This window comes from Nothoprocta perdicaria, unplaced genomic scaffold, assembly GCF_003342845.1.
Source record: "Nothoprocta perdicaria isolate Ctin4 unplaced genomic scaffold, notPer1 scaffold_72, whole genome shotgun sequence".
NCBI classification, from domain to species: Eukaryota; Metazoa; Chordata; class Aves; order Tinamiformes; family Tinamidae; genus Nothoprocta; species Nothoprocta perdicaria.
In genome coordinates this window covers 689,296-713,955 of record NW_020455999.1, presented here as the reverse complement: position 1 = coordinate 713,955, position 24,660 = coordinate 689,296, and the positions used below count along the sequence as shown (strand labels likewise).

Genomic DNA, 24,660 nt, shown 5'->3' with positions numbered 1-24,660 from the left:
AGGGGAGCGCGGCGGCCCGCGGGCCCGCGCCATGGAGGGAGCCCGCGCGCTGCTCGCCCGCTGCCCCGCCGGCCTCGGCGTCACCGTGTGCGCCGCCGCCGCCGGGCTGCTGCTCTGCCGCCTCGCGCGGAGGTAACGGGACCGGGGACGGGACCGGGGACGGGACCGGGCCGGGATGGGCCGCGCGCCTCCCCCGCGGCACCAGCAGCGGCGCCTCCCCGCGCGCCCTTCCCTTTCTCCCCCTCCTTAAACCCGGTCTTTGTGTCGCAGAGCCCGAGGGCCGGGACGTCCCGCAGCGGGAGCCGCGCTTAGAAACCCCGGAGCATCCTCGGCCTGGCGCCCGCGTGGGGAGACGCTGTGGGGAGACGCTGAGATTCTCGGAACTGGGCGCTCTTTGGCTCTCGGTGTCTTTCTGGCCGTGTTGTTTGAGGCAGGGGGAGGGTTTTGCTTCGTTTTGTCTGGGTGATTTGGAGGTGAAGGGCTCCTGCTTGTCTGGAAAGGGGCTGCAGGGGGGCAGTGCCAGCGCACCCCAGAAATAACTTCAAAACGCCCTGGTGCGCTGCTAGGACTTGGGAAGATCGCATAGAAGTTAACGCTGCGGATGTCAAAGTTGCTGTTTAGTGACAAAAAATATATATATTTGCTCATTTTGTGTGTTGTTGCATGGGGCATTTTGCTTCTCAGAGCAAACTTGTGCAGGTAGCTCAAAAGCAGCGTTTGCAAAGGGCTTGGAGTGGCGGGCTTCCTTCGCATCCCTTGAAATGGATGTAGAAAAGACTGTTGGAAAAAGGAGTGGGTTTAGACCGTGACGGTAGCAGCCTGCTCCTCTCTAAGGTGCTGGAGAAGGAGGAGCCCCCAAGGGCTGGTTGTGAGGAGGTTCCCTCACCCTTCATGAAACAGAAGCTGGGTGTCAGCAAGGACAGGCTGCGGGTTTGCTCCAAAACACTTGCAGTTTGTAGAGCTGTGTGAAGAGGCGAGTGGTGTCTCAGCCTGTGCGTGACACTTGGCGTTTCAGCTGCGTGTTCTGAGCAGCCAGGAAGCACTAGTGGCCTCGAGCCGTCTCGGTGAAACGGGCAGCGTTCCTTTGACCCCGTTGCCTTTTGAGGCGAGAGATTCGACCTCTTTTGCTCAAGTGCATCAAGTAGAAGGTCTCCGTGGAATGGAAAGAATTTCTTGCCAGATCCTTGAAAAATGCTGGGGAATTATAAATATTTCCAGGAGGTGACCTTGGTAGCCGTTTGGGGTAACATATTTGTGCTCTTCAATACTGTTTTGATATTGCCTGACTTCTTACTTTCCTTAGTAACCGAATCTCTCAAAAGTGTGGAGGAGCTTGGGTTTATAAGGGGCTGCTTCAAACGCAGACACGATGCTGTCGCTTTATTTGGCATCAACATGGCAAAGTGGTTCTGCTCAGTGCTCAGAACATGCTTATATGTCTAGCAAGGTGCCTATACCACAATAGCTTCAGTCCCTATAGAAAAGGAAATACAGTATGTTAGAATAAAATCTCACTAGAAAGTGTTCTAGCAGTAGCTGTCAACGTATGAAATCTTACTGCTTTAACCGTGCCAATGTGCAAGACTCTCTTTTATTTTGTACTAGGGAGGAAAAAGCTTTTGATAAATGGCCAGAGCCCCCTAAACCTTATGGGTTTGGGCACCTGTGCATCCGAAGCATCTGCCCCAGCTTTGGGATCCGGACAGCTGGAACGTGGCAGACCCCTCCGTTGGCAGCGCTCGGATGCTCCGATCCCAACCGAGCTGTGCAAAGAGCCTCTCCTCCTGGTCCCTTTCCCTTCAGATTTGCTGGCATAGCTGTTTGTGCAATTGCTCAGTAGTACAGTTGTGCCAGGATTAAGTGTCTTGCTCTAAAAGGCTTTTGCTGGAGCTTTGCTGCTTATTTTAATCCTTGGTGGGAGATGGGGGTAACCCAGCTAAGAGTTGCCTGTTCCCCTGTGGGCTCCTTCAGGGATGCAGAAAACCTCACGTCCACATCTTCTTGACATAGCAGTGGCAGAGGAAAAACAAAAAGGCATAGATGTAAATAAAGATATTTGCAAAACCTTTTTTTTTGTTTGTTTTAAAGGTAACTCATTTGTCCTGTGCTGATGATTAAATTGTATTCTGGTGTAATTCTGTTATTGTTCTGGCAGCCCATTTAAAGTATGGGTGTAAGCAGCCCTTAAATACGAGCATCGATGGGGAATCAGGAGGAGTCCTGGAGGCTCCTGAAGGTGGAATTTGCCTTCTTGTCTTACAGGAAAGCAAAACCAGTCTGTGGCTGCCAGCTCTGTATACAGATGGACCACCTAGTGATTTTGTAAAGGATTAAACACGTGGTAGCAGCTTATGTAGGTTTTACCCTGGCAAGTCCTCCCTCACAGTACTCTTTCTTTTATTTTCCAAGTTTTATTTAGATAAAATACAATTCACAACAACATTAAAATCAGTCCAGCTCTACTTCTATGTGCTCCTTATGTCAGCTGACTCGAAGGTCTGCTAGATGAACAGCAGAAGGAGCCTTTTTGATGTCACTGGGAATTATTGTCCAAAACTTAGCCTGATTATCAGTTTTCTCATAACAATTTCTGGCCCTGGAAACAATGTGTTTAATTACTGCTTGAATTTGGTCAAGGTGTTTTATAGTTCCAGAGTGTTTTCTACTTCCACAATCTCAGTCCTTGCAGTCCAGTATTTGAGAGCCTCTCCCAATTATGGTTTATTTATTTATTTTTGGCTCTACTGGTTACTAGAATAGTAGCCCCTTATTACCTACGTTTTCTTGCCACAAATGACCTTTTCTAGCCTTTCTGCATCCAGCAGGTGAGAAACTGCTCTTTTTCACACCTATTTCTATGGCAACAGATTATGGGCTTACAAAAGGGAGGATTATGGCTTTTTATCCTAAGTAATCCAGGGGTTAAAGATTCCCTTTGCATGCCTTGCTGGAATGAAGGGCTGCTATTTAACCCTTAGCAGCGCTTCCTTAACTGTGGGTATGAGAAGGGGAATCCATCCCTTTGGAAGAGATGGAAAGGCGCTGAGTGAACTTGCAATTCGGCCTCTCGTAGCAGCAGCCTCTCGGGCAGGTTTGGTACTGGTCCTTTTTTATTTTATTTGTGTTTCCCAGCCTGGAGGCTGTGCTGGCCTGTGCTCTCCAGTGCTCTGGAGTCTCTGGTGTTAGTGCTCCCATCTGCAGTGTCCTCACAGACACGAAGGTCGCTGCAGACTCAGGTGTTGACGCATCCTGTCCTCGTGGATGCTAGAGGACATCTCCACAGCAGCATGAAGGGGGGACCGTGACCCTTGCTGCAGCACCTCTATCGGTTCAGGGACATCTGGACATTTTATTGTGCAAAAACACACACCAGAGAAGGGAGCCGAGGTCGTTTTTTCTATGCTCAAGACTCATTTCCAGGTGGTTAACGTGCAAAAGCCCCTGCCTTCTGTTTTCTCTGCTTTTGTAGCCATGAGAGCGAGCTGAAACGAGCACAGATAGATACTGCAGATCTTCTTTGGTGCTGCTGTTGCCCCGTGGTCTCCTCAGCTCTCAGACAGCGGTAGCTCGGGTGGTTTGGCCTGGCCACTCAACCTCGCTGGGTATCTCTTTATTTCTGGTCTGCTTTAAGGGTGGTATTTTTAGCCAGCAGATCAGCTACTGCTTTGAGCCTCCTTGGCAGTGAACCAAGGAGCTGAGCAGGGAATGTTCATCTTGGGAGCAGTGTGGGTGGATGTGTCTATTTAGAGAGGGAATCTGTCGCCCCAGTAGCTCCAGCCCTTTTCCTTTAGCGTCTGGGAGGGAACCTGTTGTGTATTCTGGCCTTAGACTCCTGTTTTGTGCTTCATTCTTGAGCTTATTCTTGCTTCTGACACTTAAAAAGAGGCCCAAGCACCTGTTGAGGGGTAGATGTCTTAGGAAACAATAGGTGGTCTGTGGAAATGGGAAGAGGGGAAGGATCTTTGTTGTAGACGTCCAGATGCAGAGGTGGTGGCGGAGGAAGATGCGCGCTTAGCCGAGAGCAGAACCCCTGGCTGTCTGGTCACTGCATGATGGATGAGGTTTCTGTAGCACCCAAGTTCTGTAGATGTTTCCTTAGAGAATACTGTAGTGGCAGGGAACACTCTCTGGAGCTGGAAGCAGAGGAATTGCTCCCAGTTTGTGTGTGCTCCAACTGTTGCTGTTTGCCCCACCGCTCAGCTGATTTCCTTGCTGCTTTAGGTGTGTGTGACACCTCGTCAAGCAGCTCTGCTGCCCCGGACACAAACGTGTTCCTGGGGCCCTGCTTTATCTACTGGGCCAGCCTGGTGGTGTTGCTTGACCTGCCAGGCAACTTCCTTGCAGGCCTTCCTCCCAAGAGGGAAGGCAAAACTCGAGACAAATGCAAACCTTCTGTAGCAGACTGGGCCCCTTTGGTTCTCTTGCCTAAAAATTGGGGAAGATAAATTGATTCCTCAATTTCTTCTTATTCATCTAGTGCTATGGGAAGAAACATCTTCCTTTGTTGAACCCTGGCCGAATTTGATATGCCCTTGTCCTTGACAAGCCCTGTAACAAAGTGGGTGGGCAGCACGGTGACCACGAGCTCCTTTTGAATATCATCATATGCAGCTCTTCCAGAGTGCAGCTTCCACTTCCCATGGAAACGGTGACAGTCAGGAATCCTGTATCCTACAGCCAGGATCCCGTATCCTACACCACTACTTCCTAATGCTAGTGACCATGGAGATGATTTGCTCAGAAAAAAACCAGTGTAGTAGGTTGTTCACAGGGCAGTTACTGAAGTTCTGGCATGTCCAGGCACAAAGAGATATTGGCATCAGGCAAAAATGTGGTTCTGCTTTAATAATCTTTCTCCTAAAATGTTTGCTGTGGGTCATGCTGTTAAAGATGCTGAATGGGGAGGCTAATTGTTATTCCACATGCTGTTGCTGTCCCCCGTTTGAGAGCCCCTGCTTCCCTTCAGAGGGGGACGATCCGGTGTTGGTGCCTAAGGTGTTTCTGTTCCCAACAGGAGGAAGCCCACGCATGTGAAGGTGAACTGCTGGTTCTGTAACCAGGACACGGTGGTGCCCTACGGGAATCGCAACTGCTGGGACTGCCCCAACTGTGAGCAGTACAACGGCTTCCAAGAGGTATTTTACAAGTGGCCCTCCCTGGGGGGCTCGGCGGTACGTGCTCTGTGAAGCAGCCCTCGTGCCAAAGTCCTGCTCCCGATTTCAGATGCTGTGGGCTGGTTACCGCTGAATATTCAGCGATTTGATGGCTGGCAGCTCTGTGCTGAGCGCTTGTGGGCTCAGCAGCCAGTTGCTTACTCAAATTTGAGCAAGATTGTGTGTGCAGAGGGATGTGCTGAGGCAGAACGATCCTGGCAAATTCCTTGCTTCAGAGGTCCAAGAGGGCCTTGATGTTTTCATGAACATCTCGTAAGAATCTTTATTTTGTGGAACCATTCTTTTTCTCTGATCTTTGTATTTGGAAGCAGCTGAGTTGCCACATTTAAGGTATGGAACAGACAAAGTCTGTTCTTAAACAAAAAAAAAAAAAAAAAAAAAAAGCCCCAAACAACAAACCAAGAAAACCACTTTCAGGTGCTTTATGTAGGGATGGATGGGGGAGAAGACTGGAAGTCTTTTGTTGTCTTTCCCCTTATTTCTTTTGTTGTGGAGGTGAAGCAGTGGCAGAGCCAGGGGAATCTCTGCGAGCCAGGGAAGACCTGATTTTGATTTTGGGAATTCTTGCTCACTCTTCCCTCCCTTTCTCCTGCTCTTTTTTTTGTCAGAATGGAGACTACAACAAGCCCATCCCTGCTCAGTACATGGAACATCTTAACCATGTTGTGTCAGGTGCTACAACTTTCTGTGATCCTACCAAACCCCAACAGTGGGTGAGCAGCCAGATTTTGCTCTGCAAGAAATGCAACAACCATCAAACCACAAAGATCAAGCAGCTGGCATCCTTCTCACCGAGGGAGGAGGTCAGTATTATTTAGGCCTTCTCATGATGTAGCATGTGGGGATGTTGGTGTCTTCCCTTCCCAGTTTGTGGCTTCCCCGCTCTGGACCCACCTCTGGGAGCTGGAGCTCCTGCAAGCCTTTGGATGGCTGCGATGCTGCTCCCGGCTTTCTGGTTCTAGAAGGAGCTGCGTGTGACTAGCACAGGGATCAAAGCACCCTGACCCTTTGCCTTTCCCCTGCACTCCCTGCTGGGTCCGTGCAGAGGCTGTGCAGGAGGCCGAGTGTTGAATCCACGTGCCTGGAAAGCCCTTTACCGGCCACACAAGTGGGAGCAGGGGGGTCCTCTGTGTTGTCCCCAGCAACCACCTCAGCTGAGCTCAGCTGCACATTCCGGTCAGGGCAGCCTTGGAGAAGGGAGCTGAGCTTTGGAAGGAGCTTGCTAACAAAGCGATGTGGAGCGACAGTATTTGAGGTCTCATAATGTTGAGGAGTGGAAAGGCAAATTGAAGTACCTCTTTTCTTTTTTTCTTCCTCATACTGTCGAGTTCATAAGATCTGGACAATCGCAGCAAAAATCAGTCACAAGAGTGAAGAATTAAGTGTTTCTGAAAGAGCTGCAACAGCCTCCTCCAGGGATTTCCAGGGGCCTTAGCTGTCTTTACAGCTGCCTTAGTTGTGGGGAAGGTGGTTGGTTGACTGAGCTCCAGCCTATTCTCTCTTTGAACCTGGTATCGGAGGCCTGTGAGGCTCTGGAGATTGGGAGCATGCCTCACTGTACACCAGCAGCACGCTAACTGGTAATGGACCTGTAGTTCTCACCCGTTTTTCCTCCTTTTTGACCAGGGCAAATACGATGAGGAGATTGAGGTGTATAAACACCATTTGGAGCAGACCTACAAGCTGTGCCGCCCGTGCCAGGCTGCCGTGGAGTATTACATAAAGCATCAGAACCGGCAGCTCCGGGCGCTGCTGCTCAGCCACCACTTCAAACGTCGTGAGAGTGACAAGATGTACGCGCAGGTACGTGGGGGGACACTGAGGGGGTGCAGGGAGAATGGCAGCGAGCTGGGTGCTGCTTCACCGGCGTGTGGTGCCACGGGAGGGGAGGGCTGTCGCGTTGGGGTGCTCTAACTCTGGGAGTCTGGGTGAACAAAGTGGAGGGAAAAGAGAAGTAGAGGGAGAAAGCAGTAGTTACTGTGGTTGCTCTTTGGGATAGCGTGAAGTTTTTCCTCGTGCTGGTGTCAGTGCAACTTTCAGAAAACGCTCTTGTCCTTACAGTAGAGTGGAAGAACAGTGGGATAAGCAGAGAAAGGGGAGATAGGGAAGCTGGTCTGGGGAGAGTGCAGGAAACTACAGAGTACATAAGAGGAGTAAGTATAAAAAGGAGGCAATTTCTGTCTTATTGCTTGGTCAGACCTTCTGGTCACAGCTCTGCTGTTGCTCTTCTACAGCTCTTGTGGTATTAGATCACAGAACGGTTGAGGTTGGAAGGGACCTCTAGAGATCATCCAGTCCAACCCGTCTGCTCCAGCAGGGACACCCAGAGCACGTGGCACAGGGTGGCATCCAGGCAGCTTTTAAGCATTCAGTTTAGATACTATCAAGGACTTGCACAAAGCTGTCCAGCAAGTGATGCAGTCTAGAAATGTTTCATAAAGCACCGTTCCAAAACTGTACCCCAGTTTATTCAGCTTGTGACAAGATTATTTCTCTATCTTGTTTGCAGAACTTGTGTTCATCCTCTTCCACTTCCATAACCATCCCAGCTCAGGTGATCTTTCTGCGGTTCTTGGCCTTCCTCAGCTGTGCGTTCCTGGTCCTGATGGCCTTGTATGGCTCAAGCAATCCCTTCTCGCTCCATGCTGCAGTCCCTTCTCCCACTTCCTCTGGTCCAGCATCTGTTTGGAACAGGACTGGCACGAGCTTCCAAGTAGCCTCGGGGAATGACACTTCCCTGACAGCGGCAGGATGGCGAGAGCTGCTCCACCTGCTCCCAGAGCAGATGGTGCAGAACCTGAACGTGGCGTGGACGTACGGGAAGAATCATCAGTTGGCAGTTGCTGTCCTTGGGCTCTTCACCTGCCTGTTGGCTATGGTCTTGGCCGGGCGGATCAGGTGGGTGTGCTCGTGTTTTACTGCTGCTTCCCTTGATTGGTTTGGCGGGGAGTCTTTGGCCCTGTCTTGACTTGGTGAACCAAGGGGCAGCCCCAGAATGGGCACTGTTGAACCAAGCAGCAGTTTTCCTTGTTGCTGTTTGGCCTCCAGCTAGATGTTCCAGCAGAGCATGTTGCAACTCTGCCATGTTTCATTCAGTCCAAGCTTCAATTATTGGGAATGAAGAGCTCTCCCTATAACTTAGTAATCTAATAAATGTAGTAGACAGTGGAACGAACCCACTTTGGTACTGCTCACAGCAGTGAGAAAAGCTGCAGGTGGTATAATCAGCAGATCATCTGCTTTGATCTGGCCACAGAAAACAACCCATCTTCAAACAGCTACTCCCGCTCCTCTGCGGGACCAGAAATTTTGTGATCAATCAATTAAACTCTTATCTTGTGGCTCATTGAGTTTGTTTTTGGCATTGCAGGCTCCGAAGAATTGATGCATTTGCTTCAGTCTTGTGGTTGGTAGTGATGGGCCTGCATTTAGCTGAGAAGTACCTGAAGACAGACATGCCCGGCTGGCTGGATACAGCCAAATTTGGCACCACGTCCCTGTGCTGCTTGGTGGGCTTCACCGCAGCAGTGGCAACGCGGAAATCAACGGGCCAGCGGAGATACCGGCCCCGAAGGTCAGAGCCCGAGCAGTGACGCTGGGGGAAGGAGGAAAAAAAGCCTTGTGAACTCTGTGCGACTGGTGCTTCTCTCTCCTCTTTTTATTTTCCCTTCTTTTTTTCTTATTAGATGAGCAGTGAAGAGCTTTTTCTTTTTTATTCCCCCTTCTCTCTTTTTTAAATTTTTAAAAACTTTTTTTCTTCCCCCCCCCCCCCTTACATCCTTGCTTCCTACTGTATGAGCTGTTTGGAGCATTCCCACAGCTGGTACTAGCCAAGGAAGTGGCTTCTGCTGCCTCTATTCTCCACTCTTTTCCTGATCTTCTGTCAGCAGTGCAAATATTCAGCCCCTAAAGCCAGTTCTTCCAGCAACTGCCTCAGACTGCTCCATAAATGCAACTTCCTCCCCTTTCTCCTTCTCCAACCAAAGAGGTTCTGGCTTCTCCGTCCAGTTCTTCTTACTGCCTGTCCATCCCTAGCCAGTCCCAGAAAATCCTCTGCCTTGATTCTCCATGGGGCCTGGGCCACGTTCTGTTTTCTAATGGTGCTGATCATTTGAATTTTATACTGATTTTATACTTGCCTCTGGATTCTGGGTGCTCCTAATGTATTGCTTAACCATAGTAATAACACACACTACAAGGGCATGTGAGGAAGGGAAACATGTAGCTTACCCTGCTTCCTTTTGCCTCTCACCGAGGAGCATCACTTACCTGCATGGCCTCTTGCTCTGTCATTCTGCTGTGACTCTTGTTTTAAATTGTGCACCTTAAGTGCTTTTGACTGGAACTCCAATAACTTACATGAAGGTGCTTTTAAAGGTTCTGTAGTTCAGCGTGTCTTGATTAGATACCTGAAAATATTCAGCTGTTCTAGTATAAATCTTCAAATCTGCCAGTGGCTCTTTATTTCTATGCTATTTTGAGGGGGGGATTTTTTCCTAAGAGCAGCATTTGTGTAGAAGTACAACTGGAAAAAAAAAAATCCATATATTCTTCCACTCCTGCAGTCTTAGAGAAGGAATACGGGACTGATGGCCACATGCTATTCCGTATGATCAGCTTTAGTTGTGCATCACCTTTTATCCAGTCAGTGCTTTCCTTAGCATTGAGAACAAGCCAGGAGGACGTGCTGGAGGAAGAGGAGGGAGCTGCTGCAGAGGGTGCCCACAGCAGTTGGGTCAGCTTTGTTTGTTACTTGGGGGGCTGCTTTGGGAAGTTCTGGCCTTGGTGCTAACCCTGCTGAAGAAGGAGCTCTGGAAATTGAGACTTAGTCCTCCCTGAAAGCTTAGGCGACTGGGTGTTAGTGTGTGGGAAGGAAGGAGCTGTCAGCTGCTTGGGTTTGTGTAGGGTTGATTTGTAGGACCCTCCTGGGAGAGCATCTGGCTCTTCTGCACTAGTTTTTACAGGTCACTCCACTGAGCTTCTTACCTGGATTCAGGGCTTTTAGCTAGAAATGGCTTTCAAGAGGAAAGAGCAGTTGCAAAAAAGCTGCCAATGTCTTCTCTTCAGAATAGCTCCATGGGACCTGCCTTTATGGTAGTCTGGCATCCTGATCTTTATATATATATATTTTTAAAAATAATCGGAATTAAACTCTTAACTGGACAATATCTGCATCTCTCATTGAAAGCTTCAAGCACTACTGGATCCCGCAGATACTGATGAAATGACAAGATTTTTGTTTTTTTCCTTAAGGAAACAACAGATACTTCATAGCCTTTCATTGCTGTTGTTTTTCAAACCAGTAAGCACTGTGAAAGCAGAAATGTAGCGCTGAAAAGCTCTGAGGAGATTCACCGACACCAGTCGGCCGCGTGCATCACGGGGAAGGTGCAGCTCCTGGCTCAAGAGCTGCCTTGCCTGTAAGTTAGCACCTGGCTTAGGAAGTGGACCCCAAAATCTGCTTCCCTTATATACCCTTCCTTGGAGCATATTTTTACTCGTGCCTTGAGATAACTGCTATATGCACCTCCAAGCAGATGGAACATCTTTCTCAATCTGGTGCTCGTGAACTATTGCTGCTCTGAAAACAGTCTACCTTCTTCCCCCAGAAGGGAGCCAACGTTTGCAGTCTGGTTCTTCCCTTCTAGTAACTCCCTGTTTGGAGTTTAGGGAATCTGGTTACTGCCCTTTAGCAACCAGCCTGGACCCAAAAGGTTTGTCTTCCAGCTCACAGTCCAAGGGGTTTTGTTCTTGTTTCATTCTTGGGCTTTCAGAATGCTAAACAATAACCACTGTGTCCTGTTTTACAGTAGATGGAAGCTTTTTGAATCAAGAGATTTTTTTATAAAATAAATGCTGGGGGGAGCCATGTGAGTCTGTCTAGACAGAAAAGAAGACAGGAGGAGACAAGATCCTCGGCCGTGGGCTGAAGACTTGCACAGTCAGTCCGGCCCCTCTCTCTTTTTCTTCCTTAGGAGATATAATAGGAAATGCACCTTAAAAATCCTGTTTCCTGTACATTGAAACACTCCTGTGTCCTGCAGCCTGCTGGAGCTGAGTGTGTGGGTGCCATGCTCAGGACAGCAGCAGACTGGTGAAAAGATGCAAAGTGGCATTAAAAACAATGGCAGTTTGTGAGTCAATAGGTAGGTAGTGCTGCTTGCTCAGCCGTCCTGCAGTGCAGGGATCCCTTGGTTTCATTCTCCAGAGACCTCCTCCCTGCAGCTGTCCTTCCAGCACCCTTTTATCTCGGCTCATCCGCTTTTACAAGTGGTTTAGACAAAACCACCTAATGAAATAACCCAGGGCAAAATCCCCTGCCAGCTCTGCCGTTCTCCAAACATGCCGCGTGCTGAGCCGTTATGTCCAGTAAGTGAAACAGCCCCATTTGGGGGGATTCTTCCCCTTTGTTCCTGCTTGAATGCTTCCTGGTTTTCCCCACAATGTTAATTGTAGGAAAAGACCCACCTCTTTGTCTTCTGCCATTATTTGGGTTGATAAATGCTTTTAGCATGTGAACTTGCAACTAGCTGCCCTGGTGGAGAGGAGCTCTGCCCTAGTGCTGCTCTGCTCCTGAATGGTGAGAGGATTCTCATGTTCAGAAGGGTGTTTTGGGGCTGCTGCAAGAGGGAGGGCTGTGAGCCACTGACAGGCTGTTCAAGTGTCACGGTAACCTTATGCCATGATAGGTGCTTTTAAATTAATATCATGACTGATTTCTAATGGCAATGAGCTTTATTTTTCTATTTTTTTTTAATCTGTCCATGTTTTCCTGTCCAGTAGCAAGGAAACCCACAGGGATGGCTCCTTCCAACATGCTTGCCAAGCTCTTCAGACATTTGGCTCGCAGGAGCTGGAAGGCAAGGCCTCTCATGTCAGGTTTCTCTTGGTCCCATTCATGTGCCCACATGCCCGTTCTGAGCAGCTGTTTTCCTCCCATCTTCCATTTCTTTGAATTTTGGCACGACCCGTCTTTGAGCCCTGGGGTCGAGCACCTTGCATGCTGTTCTGGTGTGAAATGTCAGAGCCTTCTGCTAGGCCTGATTTCTTCTCCTGGTCTTTTTTCTCCCGTGTGCTGCTGTGATAGATGGGGAGGATGTCCCCGAGAAACCAGACGCAGGCAGCTGGTAGCCCTTCCCACAGGGGCGAGTTTGTGCTGTGAAGTGAGTAATAATGCTCCAAAATGCCGTAATTCTGTTCGCACAGCAAGTGTGGACATATATTTAAAGCTTAAAAAAATCTCTTCAGCTGAGGGAGATGTTACAGTCTACATGCAAGCGAGAAATCAATTTGTCTTTTGTATTATGCAAATAAAATATATTTGCAAGTCACACTAATGTTACATATCAGAACCTTAGAAAGCTACTTGTGTTATAGCCGAGCTGTGTTATTGAGGCCATGGTGCTTTGCTGAGCATCTTATGGCTGAAGACCTTTTCAGCTGCTCAGTAGTAAAAGCTTCAAAAGGAAAGCAAGATAAAACAGATATTGGTGTGTGGCTGACTTCCATGCCAAAGAAGCTGCTGCCTTTGCTCAGGTGTCAACTTGTTCTTCCACTCCGTGGTGCCTCAGCATGTTGGTGCTGCCGCTTCCAAAAACAGCAGAAGAAAAAGCGCCTCAAAACCAAACTTGTTGCAATGGGACGTGGGGGTTTGGTGACTCTGATGCGGACAGCTAGCACCAAATCCGAAGCGGTTGTGTCTCCAGAACCGCTCCTTACTTGGGTAGTCTGGCCTGTAGAAGGTTTATTATCTGTTATTTACTGTTGAAAGCTGCTGGAAAAAAGAGAGTTCTCCAGATAAATCAACCACTCCTCCCTTCACTGGGGCTCCTAATGCCATATGCATTATTAATGCCATATGCAATTTCAGTGCCGATTCTACTGTTCTAAACGGGCTGTGCTGTGTCATTTCCCTCAGTAAGGTGCTTTGCCAACTTAACAACTTTGAGATGAAGCTCAGTTAGGAAATAACCCAACAGTTACCTAGGCCATCTCTCCTGTGCCTGTTGCTGCCTCTGCAGAGGTTCAGCAGAAGCAAATCTACCCTTGCAGCTCAGTTGTTCTGGTGCAAGCCCAGTGCCACTGTCCTAAGCTTTGTGACACCTGGGTTATATTTCTTTCTGCTGAGGAGAACAGTGGACAAAGGGCTGGTGACTTGCTCAAAATGCTGGTGCAGAACTGTCCAGACCCACTTGATTGGTGCTTTGAGCTTCTCATTTTCACTTTGCTGGACTCTATTTCAGACCACAGAGCAATGTGTAACCTGTGGTTGCACAAATGCACCTTTGGCATCGAGGAGTCTCCTGCCCTTGCAAGCCAGAGCAAACAAACACCTTAATTCAGCAGTACTGGAGAATTTCAGCCTAGAAGCCTCCTATTTCAAAGGTGCTCCTTTTCAACCCTGGCCTCATGCTGGTGTCTGCACCAGGGAACAGGACCCCAGGGGCAGGGAAGAATCCCACCGCATAAGTGTGACCCTTTGGGCGAGCTGAGGCTTGTTAGGGTGAAATCAAATCCGCTCCAGGCCAACGTGGCCCTGGCCGTGCCCGTGGCTGCTCTGCCCATGCAGGGTCACGCTGCCCATCAGCCCGGAGTTAGACGTGGTTTAAAGCCGCCTAGGTGGGTCCACCAAGTGCCTTACCTTGGACGAGGGAGTTTTCTGACAGCACCGTGTTCTCTGCTTCGCCGGGACCGAGGCAGCTGCAGTGGAGACCACGGTGCCCATGGTCTGCCCGCCTAGCAGCTTTTGTCCTGTACCTGCCACCGGTGAGGTGGCAACAAGGAGGTCCTTGGACTCGCACGTTTCTCACTCTGATGACCCTTCTAGAGCTGAGAACAAACCCAGGGCTGGCAGCTGAGTGAGCATCTCTGCTGCTGCTGCCCGGGTCTCCCCGAAACCCTCCCTGACATCTCTGCATGCAGACCAAGCCCTCGTGACCCTCTGCAGTCTGAAACACTCTGTATTTATACCCCATCCTTTCCTTCCTCTTGCCCTTCCTTTGCCATGTCTGTGCTTTGCATGCCCTCGTGAACTGAGCGCGGGTATGTCAAAGGACGAGGATAAGAGTGGAATATAACAGTGATGTGGTGTTTTATTTTAGCTTTTATATTATATTATTGATATTATTTTTGAGGTAAGCTTGACTCTTGTGTGAAGCTAATAATCATGCTTAGATGATGTACCAGATACGTACAATGTATTGTAGAGGAATTATTTATGCTCTTATATAAATTAATATAATTAATGGCTGGTTTCATTGCTCTAGCTTGACTGTGCTCACAAAAGCAGGCGGGTGAGGTCCGTGACTGTCTGTTTTTACGAGCTGCCATCGGACTTCTGTGCCCTTGTGCGTAACGTGCACGTTGATCCCAGGTGCGTGGTCACTGCGGGTGCCCCGAGGCCTCTGTGAGCACTAGCAGCTCTCCCTGACCAAAGGGGCAGTACTCAGTCCTGAAGTGAACCTTGAGCTAGTCCCTGCGAAGCACTGTTTGGCATCAAAGGTATCAAGCGTGCAGCCAGGAGAGAGGTCCTCCGAACAGCTCCATGGTGCCAGCCAGGCTCTGGGGTGTAGACCTCGGACATGGGCACCCACATATCTTGGTGCCACCAGCCGTGGGGGGAGCCCAAATTGCTGCCAAACATTCACCTCTGCCCCACAAGGGCAGAACCTGGCACCTGGGGCCTTCCCAGCTCTGTTTTGCCCTTCCCTTTTCATCCCAAACAGGGTGACCTGTAGGGGAAAAAAGAATTCTAGATCTGGGTAACTAAACTTTCTAGCTCTTGAAGACACGTATCAAAATCTTAATATGTCTGAGGATGATGTCCTCTTACAACACTACTCCTTCCACCCCTCTGCCAGTTGTTTGCCCTGTTCTTCTTCACTCCCCATTCCTTTCCCTTGACCGGGAGCCCAAGTTGTGGCCCTGATGGACGGTTGGCCCTGTTCGTGATGCAGCAAGGGAAATGGAGCTTGGAGCCTCTCCTATCAGGCCAGGTGACTGCTTGTCACCTCCGAGGAACTTGCTGCTTTTATTCCCTGCCCTTCCCTGGCTGCAGGGCCTGACACTGACTCCATTATTACCTTCTTATACTGTGTACTGAGTTACCAGATCTCAGGAACGGGTCCTTTTATAGGCCAGGTCCCTTTACAGACCAGGTCATTCTGACCTGATCTATGTTCTCCCACATCTCTTTCTCTATTCCAGGGGTGATGCATCACTTCTGGGGTTAAAATGTGAATGAAAAAGGCACACGCTTACCATCCTGGCTTTGGGTAGGTGGGAGATACTGGAACAGAGGAGCCTTTATTGGCAGGAGGTGTTTCTTCAGGGCGGGGTACTGTCCCATGCCGTATGATATTTTTCTTTAACCTTCTATTTATTTATTTTTAAATATCTGTGTTGCAGAGTTGTGCCCAACTGTCCAGTAATGCTGTGATCATTGTAAACACTAATCAAGATGCCCAATTTTTGATGTTCACAATACCAAGTTCTGAAATAAACGGCTTCCGGGCCCTGACTATTTCCACAAGCTGTCTGACTCCAGAGCCTTTTTCTTTTTTTATTCCTTTTTTTTTTTTCCGATTGCTTTTTCCAGTGTTGCCAGACCTGCTTTAATATCCGTGTCCATCAGCACACACGCACAAACGGCTTGGAGCACCGCGGTAATCTCAGAGCAAAGGCAGCGCCGTCCTGCTCTGTTCCTGGGCTGCAATGTGGCTGTTTCCTGCCTTAGCCCCTCTTGATCCTCTCACCTTTTTGCATCTGCTTCTGAAATGCTGTGATTCAGCTGCCAGTCCGGGGCATGAAACATATCCCCCCCAACGGGTTCCCTGCTTTAGCTGCATCAGGATCTCTTGACGTGGCAGTGGCAAACAGCAGAGAGAAGCGCGTAGGAACGGTGCAGGATTTTGCACATGCTGCAGGAGTTAACTTTATTCAGAGTTGATCAGTATTTAAATCATTCTTTGGTCAGGCCTCAGTCCTGAAGCATTAATAAGCTATGCCTAAAATTGTCCAGCTCTTCTTTGCTAACTAGAAAAAATCAATTTTTGGATGTTGCCCTTGTGAATGTTTCATCGTCTGACTAGAGGGTCTGACTCCAATTTGGTGAGATTAAGAGGCAGAGGGATTCTTGAGTAGCAGAGCCTATGAAAACGCAGTCCAAGAAAGTTAAAATCCCGGGATAGTGACCGTGATTAGGAGTGATAAATGGTTGTGTGATATCTTCTACATTTAGAAACAAAAAGCCCAAAGTCAGAAAGCCAGTTAGGCCGTTTTCCAGCGCAGTGAGGAGCTGCGTCAAACTGGCTACTTTTCCCCAAACCGTGTAAAATTTGGGGGGAGAAAAAAAAAGACACATTTTCCACAGGTTTTGATGCTCCCCCTTCACCGATACGGCACCGTGAGCGCTCGGTAACGCTCTGAAATGATTAACACCCTAGTCCCGAGCCCCCCTTTTCATTTCGTTTCCAATTCGCTTTCTTTTCTGGATCCGGACACGTGCGGCTGCGCGGAGGGTCCGTGCGCACCGAGGCCGCCCCGCTCGCGAGCGCGACGCCCTTCCCAGGTCCTCTGGAACCTGAAGAGCTTGGGCCCTTCCTGCTGCAAGACTGACGAGCCCCTTGCTGCTCTTAGAGGCATGTCCTGCTTGCAAGCCCCAGGAAGCTGGTTGGCTCAGATGTTGCTCAGCCTCATTAAGCTGGTCGGGATGGTTGATGTCTGCCTCATGCCAGCAGATAAGTAGCTTTATAAGATGTTTTAAATGATCTCGAACCTCGGTTGCTGCTCTTGGCCGTGCTAGCGCTGTGTGATGTTGCTGTAGCACCACCGTGATCTCCGAGAGAGCAACACGTGCAGGAATGACCACAGAGCACGGTGCAAGGTGGAGATCCGTGGGCTCCTCCACTCGCTGATTTACTGCTGGCTTTTTTTTCAAAGAGAAGGAAAAGCCATGTTTCTGCTCTTTCTGTTCTTATATTAGAAGTGAGATTAACATTTAACCTCCAAATGTTTTCATTTGATCACATGCTACAAAGTCTGATGTGGTAATTTAAAAGAAATGTATAGTTTGTACAGTTCCTCCTCAGAGGAAGCCTCATGGCTTATTTGATAAAAGGATTGCATGTTTCTAGCCAAACAAACACCTTGGAGGAGATCACTGAAATATCTTGCATCTCCTTCAAGGTTTAAGCTCTCTGTCATGCATTTTATTTAGTTATATTAAAAAAAAATACAAAATTTCCGTGCTCACAGCATTGTAACCTTCTCAGAGCACTCTCTTTGCTGGTATTGTGAGAACCTAAGGGAGAATCCACAGCAGCTTCCTTATTTCTGATGCAATGTAGCCAACTAAACTGCACACGTAAATGCATCCCAAGGTGCAAGTAGGAATGGAACTAGAACTGGGAATAACTTGTTGATAGATCGTGCAGTTTAGCTTAATTTTAAAAGGTGAACCTCTGCAAAGGTAGGTGATAATATGGGACTATTGGAAATGAATTGTGCTAGCATATGCTTATGGCTAATTACAGTATACAGAGAAAGGAAACTTCAGTTTAGAAACTTTAGACTTCAGTTTAGAATTGGGAAACCTAGATTTATGTTTCAATTCTGTCACAGACTTTTTATGTGACCATTGGCGAGTCACTTAGCATCTTTTTTGCTTCCATTTCTCATCTATAAAATGAAGATAATGAGACTTCCTTCCCTTACAAATGCAATAAAGAAGCTTGAATGTCTTTTTAAAGCCAGAGATGTCTTGCCAAAATTTTTACCCAAACACCCATAAAAGTACTTTTCTAAAAGTGCTTTCCAAAGACAAAAAAAGTGGGTAGGTAATCGCATGTTTGCATGTGCACATAACAAACCTAAAATATAGCCCGCTGTTGGTCCTATCTATATTTGGACTTTCTGAAACATTCTGCTGGTCTCTAGGTAATGTTCTTGGGCAGAAAGAAAACCAAGGAATTAGGCCTTTTTGCACCCGAGCTATTAAAACTGTCCCAAGAGTTTTAATACCCTGCATTGCAGGACAGGTTAGGGTAGAATCATTTAAGTACAGCTGAGCAGTTCTTCACTCTCCCATTTCCAAAGGCTTAGGAACAGCCCCATAAACTCTACACCATCCTGCATCTTGCATCCTGGGCTGAAAAACAGTTTTGATTGAAAAAAAATAGTTTTCTATTCTATTGTGGCTGTATCATCCAAAGCTCCTTAGTTAGATTTGCGAGGGTGTCACTGCACTGGGCTTCCTGCTAAACGCCTGCCATGCCTCTCATTTGCAGATACCTGTCTGGGGATTCGGTTACTCTCTTTCCCAACGGCACCGCGACTGCCTTCCCTTCGTCTGCTGCATCCCTCTTCATCCCACCACCACCGAGCATCCTCCACCTGACAAACCAGCAGCTCTTCAGGTCGCCGCGCAGGGCGTCTTCCTCCTCCCTTCCTGGGCGTCTCAACAGGGCGCTCTCACTGGGCACCATCCCCTCCTTGGCCAGAGCAGGTAAGGGCTGAAGGAAACTTGTAGACCCAGTGGAAATGGCAATGCAGTGGTGGAAGGAGAGGGGCTGTGAGGTGTCCGGCCTAAGCGGGGGCTGCTGACCTGTGCTTGGGGCTGGAATGGGCACTAGCAGCCTGCAAACAGCCCTGCAGTACCTAGAGCTAACCAGGCAGAGCTAACCAGGCACATACTGATTTCTGCCAGGGATTTTCCTTCTATAGGCTGCGTAGCAAGAACAGCGTTAATCTACTCCCTGAGGCAGCTGTTAAGCCTGATGCTGTGTTACTGCTCATTATAGATCTCCATTTTTAATTCCTAATGCTTCCGTTTTTAATTCCTAAAGCAGTGTGGTAAATTGGTTCATGTTTGCTTCATGTTGGCTTTTTAGATTCTGGCTATTTGTTCAGTGGAAGCCGCCCGGCCTCGCAGTCATCTCAGTCCAAGGAATCCACTACATCAGGTAATGCACCAGGGTGCCCAGACCAAGGGTTTTTGCAGGGTTTGCAGTGCGTGGGTTTAAACACATGATCAAACAGCCTTCTAAAGGGCATGCCAGAACTGTTAAGTGCAAACAGTACATGTAATGCAGGCTCCCCGAACAGATGCATTAAGCAGAGTGAAAGCTTACTCACCTCTTGAAGACCTTATCTCTATCTAGTCTAAGTCATCCATTAGTGAACGAAAGATTTCTGTGTGTGTTGCAGCGTGGAACCAGAATCAATAGAGAACTGAAGTACAAGATATGTTGGGCATTTGTAGTGCCCATTCCCTCTTCGTGTAGAATTGTTACAGTCATGCCTCTTGTACTGAATTGCAACCTGTTTTTCTTCTTTCTCTTTGGGGATGTTGTGTTTCAGAGCACTTCTCCCTGCTGTCAGGCAGCTGTGCTCCCTCCCGCATCCCCTCTCCGGCTCCGTCCGTCGCTGGCTCCGTCACTTCCAGCTCTGGTTCCTTGCGGTACCGCCGGCCGCTCATCAGCCCTGCCCGCCTGAACCTGCAAGGGCAGAAGCTGCTGCTTTTCCCATCCCAGAATGAGGCTCTGCTCACGCCGAGCAGCTCTGAGGAGCACACGCACTCGGAGAGCAACATCGGTGGCACTGAGCTGTCCTTTGCGAGGAAGAACCTCAGCGAGCGAGGGATGCACGGTATGCCCTTAGCCTGCTGCTCTCCTGGAAATGCTCTTCTGGAAGGGGTTGACTTGGGCAAGGAAAGCTTTGCATCATTAGCCAAACAGATAAAAGGAAAAGACAGCTGTGATGACTGCCCATCCACCAAACCCCCTTATGAATCCAGTGGCCTGGAGTGCCTCTGTCTTTTCCCCACTGGTGCCACAGGGATATTTCCACCACTGCCCTAACCCTTGTTTGAATAACTCCTCTAACCACTGATGTGGTGATGCTGATATGGACAGTACGTGAGAGGGAAACATGAAGGCATCTTTTCCTCCAGAGCGGTGAATTTTGCCTGTTGTTTCTAGGCTGCATTTTCCTTGCATTCATGTCCAGTTTTAGACTGGAAAGTTCTGCTGCATTTGGCTTCTGCTTGTGCCTCCTGAATTTTTTTATCTTTTCTCCTTGCAGATAGGAGATCTGCCATGGAAGGAGGGAGCATTTGCAGTGATAATTCTATTAAAAAGGAGGATCATTCATCACATTCATCTACCTGTGTGGTAGATACAACTACCAAAACAGAAGACTTGGCAGGCTGGAGAGGTAGGTGCAAGTTATATGTTTCATGTGTGTGAGCATCTCTGTGAGGACAACTGAGATTTTCCTGCACTGGGGTAGTGATTTTATCTTGATATCAATAAAATAAGTGACAGAAAAATGTTTCATTTTTCTTCTATCATAAGACCTTAATAAGTCTATTCCTGTTCTTTAGACTATCTTAAAAACAACAACAACTAGTGTGTTAAACTGAGACAGAAGGAAGGGGTGGGGATGTGGGTGTTGAGAAGAGGAATAAGATAAAAATAGAACCAAGAGGTGCAGTAGCATCTTTCCTGGCACGAGAAGTATTTCAGCAAGTTCTGCTCAAGGTGAAAATATTGGGCAAATGGAGAGAGCAAAACTTGTTCACTGGTATCAGTTCTTTAATATTTCTAGTATCCCTTCTTTCTTTTTCTTCTCCTCTCCCACTAAGGTCGTTTGGGTACCTCCGCTCTCCGAGGTCTGCTGGCCGTGAGCCTGACTCTCAACGCGATCTTCACGTCAGCCTACGTCTACCGGAACCTACGCTGATGGGTGTCAACACTCCCTTTCTTTCTGGTCCCACCTTCTCAGAAGACTCTCTGAAAAAAAGAATTCAACTACAGCTTCATGTCTAATGGCTGTGCCACCGGTGCATGCTGTTTTGTTTTGTTTTTTTTCAACTACTGTATGCTCAACTGTTGCAACAAAGAACCCAGGTAGCTGCTACCATCGCTTCCAGGTAGAACAACATATCACAGGATCACCTTGGGAGGTGGCAGGCAGAACTCCCAGAGAGCTCCAGTTCAAAGCAAGAGGCCAGTCGAATGGTCCACGCACTTTCTTTCAAGGGAACTGACCTGACACATGAGCCTGAAAAGCTGTAAGCTGCATTTTTAGGAACTGCCCCCCAGCTCTTCTTGCTGACATTTTAACCTCATGCTCACGGTGCTGATAAAATGAGGGGAATTACAACAAATGAGCTGGAGAAGAGGGATGCTTAGTTGTTGGTGCTGGGCTTGGGCTGGTGTTAACAGCTTTCCCAGCCTCTTAGCCCAACGGCTCCTCTCCTCTCTTCCCCTTGACACTTTCCTCTCAGTTATCGGTGAACTTTTCCTTGGTTGCCTTAAGCTTGCCTGAGCATGTGGACGACTTTGGCTGCTCTGTGATGCTCTTGCCTCTCGCACGTCCTTGTGCTTCCACCTGGGCTGTGCCCTAAGGCTACTCTTGCCAGCCGCCGTTTTGGTCTTGCTGGTTATCAGAGACTGCTCTCTGTGCATACATCCAACCAGGACTCCACAGACGCACAAACCAAAGCAGACATCTTCGTGTGGTCTGCGTGAGAAAGATGATGCCTGGGCTTTGCTTGCCCACGAGCATTAATTCTGTTTTAATAAGAAAGGATTCCCACGTGATTCGCACCGTACTGCAAGGGCTTCAGCTCGCAACTCTGGCTGCTGGGGTTTTCAATGAAGCAGAGAGCAGCACAGCTTGTTTGTGGTGCAAATCACACAAATGTGTTATATTGGAAAGCACGTGAGGAGTGCTCTGATTGTATACATTTCTCCAGGAACCTGGATCCTCAGTCTAATACTGGAATTTGCTAAGGAACTGTTTTAAATGTCTCCTATGTAGCTAAACGCAGAGGTGCTCTTAGTTAGAGATGCCAGACCTGCTCTTAGATGATTGTGTTTTCTGAGTAGATAGATTTCTCACCTAAAGGAAATAGCCTAGATTTTCAAAAGCAGTCTGTAATTTGGGCACTTTCGCTTATGAATGAATCTTTGGTGTTGCTTAGAAATCAGGTGCCATTTAGAAAGAGTATCATACTGAACCCTCAAAATCACTTAGTGCATCTTAGAACAATGATTTTACTTACCTTGATGTCATGACTGCTAGATTCGAAGTGCAGAGAGGTTTACCAATGTGCCAAGGATACCTAGTGAAAAGAGAGCCAGCTGACAGTAGCTATGTATTTTATGAAGCAGGATTGACTCTTAGCAAGAGTTTTTCTGTTGTCTCTTCCTTTGGGCTTCTTTACCTCAAACTTCTTTTTCTCTTTCTTCTCTAATTCCAGTGTCCTGTCTTTGAAAAATTATAGCATTATTCTTGCTGTGTCCTTTCCTCCTTTTCTACTCTGCTGCTGTTGCCTCTGTGCACAGAGACACAGCATCTCTGCTGGTGATAGCTGCTGAGAACCTGAAATCCCCAGGCCACACTGAGGATCACCCCTCCTTTCGCTTCATCCTTTTCCTTGCTTGTTTTTGCTGAGTTCCTGCCACAGGCTCACACGAACAGTAGCCCAAGCAGCATCCTGTGGTACAGCAGAACAAACAGGGCTTTACTGACGGTGATTCAACTCTGGAAAAAAAATCTATCTGTTCTTTGTCTGTTGCATTTCTTCCTGCACTCTTTCAGCAGCCACTGCTCCCAGTCCTCACTGCTCACTGGGGCCTTCTCATTGCTGCTGCTTGCATTCAGAGGACAGGTAGATGTCCAGCCACACACACTGATACGAGACACTGCCGAGAGGTGATTCCTGGCTCTGCATCCTTCTCTTGGCTTCTCTGGAGTGTTGGAAAATGGTCAGTGCCTCCTGCACAAAGGTCTAGGCTCAGGACAGAGTCCCACTGCAGGAAAAGTTAGCTAATTGACGGTTAATTCTTTTGTAGCTTGCATGAATTGTTTCTCATAGCTTAGCCTGTTCCACCACCTTGATGTTAGGAGATATTTTGTCCCCTTTTAGACTCGTTCGGGCTGACTTGAGCATGTGTATAGGGAAAATGCTAGCAGACTGACTTACAGGCTCCCCCCAGAGCTGCACTGTTTGAGTTTCATGTTGTCCTGATACAGTGTGTGGCATCTTTGTCCTGACCTCCAGCAAACCCAGGGGCCTCCTATGCAGAGACAAGCCTGCCAGAGAAGACAGTGGTTTTGCTTGTCTAAATTATGCCAACAGATGTGCACTGTGACTTCATGTATGCAAACTTTCCACTTCACCTCCCAGTCTGCGCCCAGTTCACTCACCATCACACGTACCCGGGGCCCAGCTTGGTCTCTGCCTCTACCAGATTGCAATACAGAATTTCCTCCTCCTTTCCAGCAACCAGGGAGCTACAGCCTCTCCACACACCTCTTCTTACCCGTATCTCACTGCAGGAACGCGTTACCTGTCACTGCACTTCTGAATCCGCTCACTGAAACTGTCCTTGGATGGGCATTTGGTGACCTTGTCCAAAATAATATCAAGGCTTTGGATTTTATTGCTGAAGAAGGAAAACACAGAGGGAAGACAACCAACTTTTTCATTGTGGTGCTAGAACACTCTCCAGTGGTGCTTTCACAGGTGTGAAACCTTTGCTTGCATTAGTACCAAGGGTACACGTGGATGTGTTTGTGTGCGTGCATGTGTGCATATAGAAAACATATAAAAACACGGGGAGGGTTTCATCATTTTGAAGGATGGGAGCGCACGTTTGTCTGCCTATTGTTGGCCTTAACCTAGCTCCTAGGTACTGTGTCTATCTTGCTGCTGTTTTCTACATGAAGCTGGTTGGGAGGAAGCAAAAAATGATCTGCTCCCCCATTAAAAATCCTTGTGACTGGTGATGTTGGTCTTCATACAGTGTTGTTCAGGGGTGAGATTTTATTTTTCTAATCTTTTTCCTACTGTTAAAAAAACTGTGGAAGTGTACGGAATGGAAAAGGTCTTGACAAAGTGATCTGCTTGCTGGAGATTTGAATGTTACTTAATAATAGCCACAATTATGGATGGGGTGGGATATACACAAGCTCCATTCCCAGACCTTTTCCATTCCTTACTTTCCTTTGAAAATGCCCAAGTACTTTTTCTTTGGATGTGGGCTTGTTTGGTATGTTCTGAGACCTTTCTGTTCTGAATTAGGAAGGACTTGGACCCCAGGGTCTGGTTCCAGTTCCACCAGTCTGGGTAGCTTGGCAGATGGCACCTATTGCCTACATATGTAGTTGATGGGATGGAGAGAATTGGTAGGACAAGTTACGGAATTCTGAAACTCCCGGTAAATTTTGGTAAAAGATCGAACATTAAATTGATCACTGTTGCAGTGTGGAAAAAACGCTCATTGCCTAGGCCGGATTCACTGGAATTTAGCCTGTCTGCTCAAAACCAAATTTGGCCTGGGAATGTTTTTATTCCCACTCCGTCTTCCTGGGTGATGGGAATATCTGTAAAACACTGCAGAACTGGCTGGGTTCCTTCCAACGGCACGGCTGGAACGAAGGGCTGGTGTTGCCTCTAGATGCTGCTATATTTCTT

At 48.1% G+C, this 24,660-nt stretch overlaps 1 protein-coding gene across 1 annotated transcript; it reads left to right on the top strand.

The window, feature by feature from the left end:
* The first annotated feature begins 31 nt into the window (after positions 1-31).
* Positions 32-24,660, top strand: TMEM201 (transmembrane protein 201). Its single transcript, XM_026051135.1, has 11 exons — positions 32-132; positions 5,015-5,135; positions 5,783-5,977; positions 6,801-6,977; positions 7,684-8,072; positions 8,545-8,748; positions 18,461-18,678; positions 19,064-19,135; positions 19,533-19,820; positions 20,256-20,387; positions 20,818-24,660. The coding sequence occupies exons 1-11, from the start codon at positions 32-34 to the stop codon at positions 20,913-20,915; spliced, it is 1,995 nt and encodes a 664-aa protein (XP_025906920.1). The 3' UTR covers positions 20,916-24,660.